The sequence below is a fragment of the Pelecanus crispus genome, chromosome 13 (assembly GCF_030463565.1).
Source record: "Pelecanus crispus isolate bPelCri1 chromosome 13, bPelCri1.pri, whole genome shotgun sequence".
In the NCBI taxonomy this organism is placed as follows: Eukaryota; Metazoa; Chordata; class Aves; order Pelecaniformes; family Pelecanidae; genus Pelecanus; species Pelecanus crispus.
The window spans coordinates 12,430,096-12,438,697 of record NC_134655.1 but is presented as its reverse complement, the minus strand read 5'-3'; the positions used below and the strand labels follow the sequence as shown (position 1 = coordinate 12,438,697).

Genomic DNA, 8,602 nt, shown 5'->3' with positions numbered 1-8,602 from the left:
GCTCTGGGAACACATTGTCCCCGTGGCCAGCAGGGACCAACAACTGGGTTTCTCAGCTCCTCCTGCCTCCTGGGTGATGGTGTTGAGCCCTGGCCCTCCTCCGAGCAGGAGAGCTGCGGGGACAGAAGGAGAAAGAGGAGCCGAAACCATCCGCACCTCCAAGTGGTGGTCAGGAGTGGAGTTTTTTACCTAGATCCTTGCAATCCATTTCACTGCTGCTTCCAGCACTTGTTGTTGGATCTCCATGACTCAGACCAGGAGCTTTGACTCAGAAGGGGGCTTCTCTGGTGGCGTAGATGGGAAGGAGCATCCCTAGGAGGAAGAGGTGCTACACCTTCTGAAATGGTAACGCCTTATGGGAGACATGGGCCCAACAGACACACTCTGTGTCAGAGCAGATCTCCATCGTTAACACTAATGAGCAGGGAGGCATTTTTTGGCACTTCTTAACTGTCTGCAGGGGCTGAAGAGCCTTTTCCTTGCCTTGGGCCCTTCACACTGCCAGTCATAATATGATCAGAAATGCCAGTCCCAAAGGGCATCATCCCAAAGGGCACCGTTGCTGCTCCTAACCACCATCACAGAAATGTGAAGAGAAAATAAACTTGGGGCCTTTTACGTGCTAAGCTCAAACCTGAGCAGGCCTTTGCCACAGATTAGGAGTTTGTGTTTACAGCCCAAAGGTGAGATGTGCAAGTGGGATAAGTTGGTGCCACACCACTGCAGTAAGCAGGGCTAGGCAGGCTGACACCACTGAGGAGCTGGACCCCATCTCTGCAGCAGTAGCCAGAGGACGTACAGCCATACATGCATTCACAAGATGACTAAAGGTCTACATGCCTCAACATGCATGTAGGAACGAATTAATGACTCCCAGGGTACCACAGCTCCACTACAGCTGCGTGTCAGCCCTAAGGCTGCCCTGCAGACCCGACTCACCCACCTCTCCCATCGCCAGCCTGCAGGTACGGCTGGAGCAGATTGTCCCTGTGCATGGGGAGACTGGCATGCATAAGGCTGTTCTTTCATTGTAGATACAGGAGCTAAACCTCAGCAACCACAGCTATCACAGCACTTCTGCATTCTTATAATCAAAGGACGTTCACTTGGCCATACCATTCTTCAAGTGAAGGAAAGCCCAAACTAGACTGTGTCTGCAGCCTCAGAAGCTAAAAGACAGCCTGGAATGGGATCTGGTGCATGAACCCATCTTCACAGACAATTCTTTTTCCCTTCCCTGCACACTTTACATCCTCTAGTTAAAGAGATTTGAGGACAGAGGAGATCCATGACTGTATGCAAAGCTCTGCTCACCCATTCACAGTTCCTAAAAATGGTCAACATTTCCACTTACTCTGGAGAAGTCTGCACTATCCTCCAAAGTGATGAGGGATCTTTAACTCAACAAAGATGGGGAACCCTGTATATAGACTGTCTTTGGGATATTTCCTCAGGAACATATAATATCTAGCATATGTGTGTCCAAGCAGAGGGGCTCCCAGGCTAATACATCAGGAGTGATTTGTGAGTTAGAGGGGACAGAGTTGCCGAAACAACAGTCCCAGGTGTCCAAGCAGTTGCTGGTGGCTGTCAGTCCCATTAGTACATGGGGGCAGGGACTTGTGGTCTTCTCTTGCCAAGGCCTGAGGGTGATTAGGTGGCCCTGTAATTGCTGATGGAACATTTGTCCTGCAGAATAGCTAGAAGGAAAACCTTTCCTGCCGGAACCTAGAACTGGAATTGCAAAGGGTCTCTGGCTGAGTGAGTTCAGTCCTGGACACAGCTGCAGCAGGAAACAGAGGCTGTGCGCTACACCAGGTGGGAAAGCTTCCCTTGCCTCTGCTCTTCTCTATTTCGACCTCATGAGGTATACTTCATTTGTTTTCAGGGTGTTTTCCACCTTCCACACAGGAATGCCAGCTCTGAGGCTAAATATTTTCTCCCTTCCTGTAGGGCTTTTATTAAATTTCTGGTTTAGTGCCTGGTTTGTTTTGCTTTCTCTTCTCTTGTCCTTTTTCTGCTTTAGAAGAACAACCATCTTCTACTGGGAGTTGTTGGCTTGACAGAAGAGCCAGCCATCCTGCCAGCAGGGAGAGGGGACCAGGAAGATTTTCCACCTTGATGGCAAGCTCTTGGGAAAAGCAAGTGCTTACATGACAATCACAATGGCAAGGGAAAGAGCTCCTCGTTCTCTCCTGCTGCAAGAGGGACCTGACACCTCCTCGGGGCAGGAGGTGATACAGATAAGTGGTACTGGTGGACCTGTATTTTGGATGATCCCTAGTACTAGTTCTAATTATGGTATTTCCTAATGTTGGATACTTTCTGCTGAAATATCTACCCCAAATCCATTTGCTGAGCGCATCTGCATGCTTGCAGAGGAGGTCTAAACATGCCTTGGTGCTGGCAAAGCTCAGCCTCCCTCTCTTTCCCTGTTTTTTTGCTAAAACGTAGAGACAATCTGATTCACTGCCTTGCTGCTTTACTCATGCAAACCCTTCAGGACAGCAGTGATACTTCTGTCCCATGCCATGAACCCAAAGATGGAGGTAACATGCAGATAAGACCCAGCCAGTTCTCAACTGTTAGACACAGTGGAGAAAAAAAAAAAAAAAAAAAAGGGGGGGGGAAGTAAAAAAGAAAAGAAAAAAAAAGGAAATTGCACTGTCTCTGGTGGCTGTAGACCATAAGTCATGATCTGTAGAGGCTTTTGGCACAACACTGTCACACTGACTGTGACTTGGAGTCAGCGGTGGCCACAGAATAAGAAGGGAGGTCAGGGTGTGGAGCTTGCAGCAGAGCAACAAGAAAGAGAGGAGTGAAGATTAATGACTTAATAGTGGAGGACAGCAAATGTCCATGAACACAATCCTCCATGGCCTCTTCAGGGTGATTACAGTCACATAATGTCATCTCCAGCAGCCTCTCACAGCTCATTTTGGACACAGAATACGAACTTCAGAAAAACCCATTGATGGACTCTCACTGGAGAGCAGACAGCCCCCAGCAGGGGAGGGAGACCCAGAATTTGGGATTTTGGGAGGGCCTCAAGGATGCTTATCTTCCGGAGGGCAAGAAACAAGCACCTCAGTGAACATCATCATGCATCAATGTGCATCAGCCTTAATGATACTCAGTAGAGATGGGTGACTAATTCCAAAGCAGTCCTTTATTCATGAACATGGCTTCAGGTAGATTATTCAAAAGCACGCATAGATTATTGAAGAGCACGCAACAGCTTCTTTGAATGTATTCACTGCTAAGCAATCGGCTTTCCAAAGTTTCCTGTTGTGGTTGAGTGGTCAGATAATTCATGTGACATGGTTTCTGCTCCCGACTCTGTGAACTTGCAAGCACAAATGTCACCATTTCTAAGCATAATTTTTCCTCTTCATGTATGCCTCTCATGTCTGCTTTCCACTTACCTTTTTGCCAGTAACGCTCAATCATAGCTGGTGGGACAGAGCAGTGCTAAGTGACCAGAAAAGGGAAGAGTGGAAGGGCCCAGGAGGGACTAAATGGGGCCTCTGGTGTCCAGAGCCTTGGCAGAGGCAAATGCTTCTTGTCTCCCCAGGAGCTCCTCCCTGGCACCCAGCAGCTTAATTCACAATAAGTGCTTCAGAAACACACTGCTGCCAGAAGACCTGTGTGCTGGCAGCAGCAGATGAGGTAAATACCATACCTGTACAACTGTCAGCACCCAAAAAGAGCCAGGGCAGCTCATCCCAGGGAGAAGGGGATGCAGAGTACATGATCTGTGGTGTGCCTCTGATGAGGAAACCATGAAGAGCCAAGCATGAGGGAAGGGAGCATTATGAACCCCAGGGCCAAGGATTTGCCCAGCCAGGGCTGGGGCAGAACTCCACGCAGGGAAGGGCAGCATGAGGGTGCTGCCCAGCGGCCACTGCACATTACCCTGTGCCTCTTCAGAGGCATTTTGGACCTCGTCCTGCCCAGCTGCAGTGACACATCTGCTCTACCCTCTTGGCCCAGAGGGCTTTGGAGACCATCCACACACAGGTGTCAGCTAGCGCCAGGGGAGGGGAGATTTACCTGCTCGGAGGGTCTGCTCTGAGCTGCCAGGCAGGTACAGAGGAGAAGGCATCTGGGACAGTCTTGGCACAAGAGCTCAGACATTTCCTCCTTGAGCCACAGCTTCTGCTCTGCACTCAAAGTGCTGCTGGAGCTCTTCTTTTTCCTAGGAAAAAATCCTCCATGGAAGCATATAACTACATGCCTGATGTAGAGCTCCTTAATTATATTACTTTTTTAAGATGAAGATCAGAAGCTGATACATAGGAGATTGCGACTCCGAAGATTTCAATGGCTATTACCATTTCAGCAGGCAAAGGCACAGCACCAGGAGCTGATCCTCAGCAGCATTTCTGGAAGTTCAGGCTCCCTTTTCCCACAAACTGTGTTGTACCCATAACATAGCACCCTCCAGGGAAAGCTGAACACCCCTGCTGAGCTGGGCTTTCCTGGCCTGGGGAACTCTACAGCCCCGCCAGAGGCTTCAGATCTTCCCCAGAACCCCAGGAGGAGGCCACCAGGCCACTCTGTCCCATGGCATGGAGAGAGCCTCAGTAAATAACCTCTTTTTTACCTCTGTGGCTGAAGGAAGAAGCTCAGCCTTTGCTGACCACACTGTTTCAGGCAACCACAGCACCCATCAGCACTTGCAGCTGGGCCACTCTTGTCCAGGCGCGTCCCCCCACTTGCCAAAATGCTATCACCTCTCCCATCCTCTCCCCTGCTCCCACCTCCCTGGGAAAAAAAAAGAAAAAAAATAATCCCCTCTGCAAGCCAGCAGGGGTTAATGTTGTCAGCCATGACGTCAGGATCCCAATTTGCCCGGAGAGTCCCCCTCCCCATCCACAAGCTCCCTCTCTCCTCCCCTCCTACTTGTGACTTTGCAATGAACAGCAAAACTCCACAGGAGCTGCGGCAACAGCACTAGGGAGACATCCAGTCCTCCCTTGGAGAGCAGCTCTTTCCGCAGACAGGGATTTATTTTTTTTCTACACATGTATATATGTATTTATTTATTTACTGGTTTGCATTTCTTTTTCCTTTTTTTAACCCTTTCAGAAAAGCCCCAAACCATCCAAGTGAGGAGCCTGAGATTTCCCTAAAATAAAAAAACAGCACAGTGGGATTGCGTTGCTTCCCCTTCCCCCTCAGAAAATAAAGAGGGAGGGGGGGCAAGTAGGTAAAATCCAGAATAAAATCATATTTGTAGATAACTCACACCTCCCCCCTCACACACACACACACACTCTTTCTCCTCCTCCTCCTCTTCTCTGAAGGTGGGTAGCAGGAGCCATGCAACATCTGCAGAACCGGATGGCAAAAGAGCAGGAGGAAAAATAATCCAAGTGGAGTGCTCAGGGGACACTGAGTTCTTTTTTTCTTTTTCTTTTTTTGTTTTTTCTTCTTCTCCTTCTTCTGTGTACCTGTGAGATTCAATTTCACATTTTGCTGAGCCCATTTTGGGGCATTTTATTTTTCTTTCTCTTGGGATTTTCTCCATTACCAGAGGATGTCTCTTGTTGAGAGGATGCTGAAAGGAAGAAGAAACGAATTCTTTGACTGGCACTGAAGGAGGGGGGGGGATATTTTTCCCCCACATTTTTTAGGTTTTTTCATTATTCTTTTTCTCTAGGAAATCATTAACTGGGGGGGGGGAGGGTTGGTTTCTTTTTTCCATCCCCCCCTTTTTTTGGAGGGGGATTTCAGAAGATCCATCCTTCTTTCCCCTCCCCTCCAAAGGTTTTTTTTTCATCCTTCGTCTTTGTGGAAATGTGGACATTTCAGGCAGACAGATTGAGTGGAATTGTCTCTGCTTTAGCAGCTCTTTGTCTCGCCTGCTGTGCGCAAAGGTAAGGATTGCGATCCCAGGCTGCAGGGACAGGGGGGCTGCTACAGGATTTGTTTGTTTTGCTCGGGGTTTTCTCCATTGATCTGTATGTGGAAAAGGGCAGGGGGTTCTTTCCCCAAATTGCTTCCCCTGCTGCCTGCTGCTGTTATTTCCCAGTCCGTGTCATTTTAGGGGGAGGAGGGATGCTCATACATGAGATGTGGAGCAGGCTCTCTGCAGACGGAGCCCACCTCGCAGCCCACTTGCAGCGCGTGTCGTCGTCCCCCACCCCCCCGCCGTGCACGACCTGGGGGAAAATGGCAAAACGAAGCATTTTGCTGGGGAACATGGTGCCCGTAGGAGCCGACGGAGTGCATGGTGGAGTGCATGGCACCGAGCTGTGTGCATACGCATCCCGACACAGGGCTGCCTTGGCCATGCCTGTGTCTGCACACACAGAGTACACACGCAGCCACACTCGCATCCAAGCGTGCTGTGCCTGTACCAAAGCCCTGGCTCTGCGGTGTACGGGAGGCAATGCCGACGTCTGTGCCTCCACGCAGATTTATGGCATGCAACATAACCATCTGTGGGCGCGATCCGTTCAGATACATCCCTGCATGTGCACGTTCATCCATGCCCACTCGGGTGCACACACGTGTATCACAACACAACTACAGAGCACAACATGCTTTACCTGCTCTGCATGTAGCCATGTAAATGTTTGCACTAATACCCTGCATACTCAAGCTGCAGCTATTCCTGATATGTGCCTTGAGCACTCTGAGTGATACAAGCAACCAGAGGTGCAGGCACCCATCCAGCCTGGACAAGGTGTACAGAGCACACCTGTTTGCTCCGACACAGGCGTTTATGCACTGCCTTCACACACAGAAGTAGCGCTGCCTACTCCTTCACCCTCCCTTTTCACACATGCGGGCAGGTGGGTTTGTACCTCTGTGCTGACAGCGTGCATGAAGTCTGCTGGGGAGAGATCTGTGGCATTTCCTTGCTCAGCCATGCACACTGAGCAGTGTGTTCCCGATGCACACATGCAGGTCCCTGCACAGGCTTGCAGATCTGTATATACAAAGATTTATGTTTCCATAGTTATAAACATGCACATGCGCAGATCCACACCCACCTTACCTACACCATTCATGCATGGTTCTACTGTGTATGGACACATACACAGGCATGCTTAGAGGCAGTGTCCAAGCAAATGTGTAAAGAGCAATGCCCATATCAAAAGCCTTTGCTCAGACATGTACTTGCATGCGTGTTTATATCTGCTTAAGTCCAGGACTGATACTCACCTATAGTCTGCATGTATGTCTGTGCATGTCTTGGGGGCAAAACACTCTCCTATGTGCACATGCCTTCAGCTACTCCCATACACCCTGGGCAGCAGCATGGTGCGCATATATGTAGATGTTTGGCTGCAAGTGTACGTGTATATGAAAAACACATGCACACCCACACAGAGTCAGGGACACAGTTTCAAAAAATCAGTTCACAGGCTGGGTGTACGTGCTCCCTAAGCGGATGCAGACCCACATTTGCCGGGAATAACACTTACATGCAGCTGCTCACCCACAGCTGGGCAAATGCACAACTTGCCTGTTCAGCAGGAGGGACATGGCTTTTTGGATCAAAAGGAGTACTGAGAGGGAAGAGACCTTGCCCTTAATCATGATGCCAGTTTATGCCCTCACTGGTCCAGCTTGTAGCTGATGAGGAGGAAAGAGCCCCTATATCCCTCTTGCCACTCTGCCACTTTCTACCAGGCCCCTGGCACGTTGGTTACTGTCTCTGCTTCAATTTTCTTGCCTATATTAAGGAGGTGACACTGCTTCCTGAGTTTATGTCCTGTGTGAAGCTAAACAGAAGTGTATAAATCCCTTGAGAAATACATAGTATCTATATTATGAATATGGAAATCTATGAATATGGAAATCTATGTACCTAGGAATGACTGTCTAGAGATGAACAAATAGTGGTGCACATTATCAATCCACAGTGAGCATATATACATAAGCATGTTGCAAAACCTCACATACCTGCATAGAAATCCACAGGTGCAAGTGGACCTTGCAAGCCTAGACACAGTATTGTGAAAATGTCCACCTGTGTACACCTCTCTGGCCTTTTTACAGTGAATAAAGCAATGCAATGAAGAGCTGTACCCCTGTAAGGTGGATGCTCAGGAACGCAGCTCAGACACTTCCCTCCCCCAGCACAGGTGCTGAACGGTTTGTCCATGCACCAAAGCTGGGCCTGGGAAGTGTGCTGTCTCACATTTGCACATCCCTGTTCAGTTGAGAAATCCCTGCACATACACAACCTGTGCATCCAGAGCCTTAATGCATGCCCAGACTCCCCAGTGGTCCCACATGCCTCCACCCACACCTATACAGAGAGTCTGGGCACCTGGGAACCCAGTCTCAGGTACCCACAAATACCTGTTTCTGTGCTCCTGGATAAAATGTGTCCATAGCCCAGTGTCTCGTCATAACCTGATGGAGCAAGATCTGCACCCACAGTCACCTCCACACAGGCTTGGATGTGGTCACACACATGCACACACGTTTGTGCACGTTTCACAGCTGTACCCTTGAGCTCCAGCGCTTTCATGTGTCTGCATGTCTGTGTACACAGGCAGGGAGTCTGTACATCCTTCATACAGTCAGGAGAGCGTGCATGTCTCTGTGTATGTGTGTGTGTGTGTTTGCAGACACATGG

At 49.4% G+C, this 8,602-nt stretch overlaps 1 protein-coding gene across 2 annotated transcripts in view; it reads left to right on the top strand.

The window, feature by feature from the left end:
* The first annotated feature begins 5,802 nt into the window (after positions 1-5,802).
* The window catches only part of LOC104035998 (gamma-aminobutyric acid receptor subunit beta-4), a 73,477-nt gene continuing 70,677 nt past the window's right edge, over positions 5,803-8,602 (top strand). For both annotated transcript variants that reach the window (XM_009489459.2, XM_009489457.2), the window contains exon 1: positions 5,803-5,882. In XM_009489459.2, the coding sequence (XP_009487734.1) occupies positions 5,803-5,882 (80 nt within the window). The remainder of the gene's footprint in view (positions 5,883-8,602) is intronic.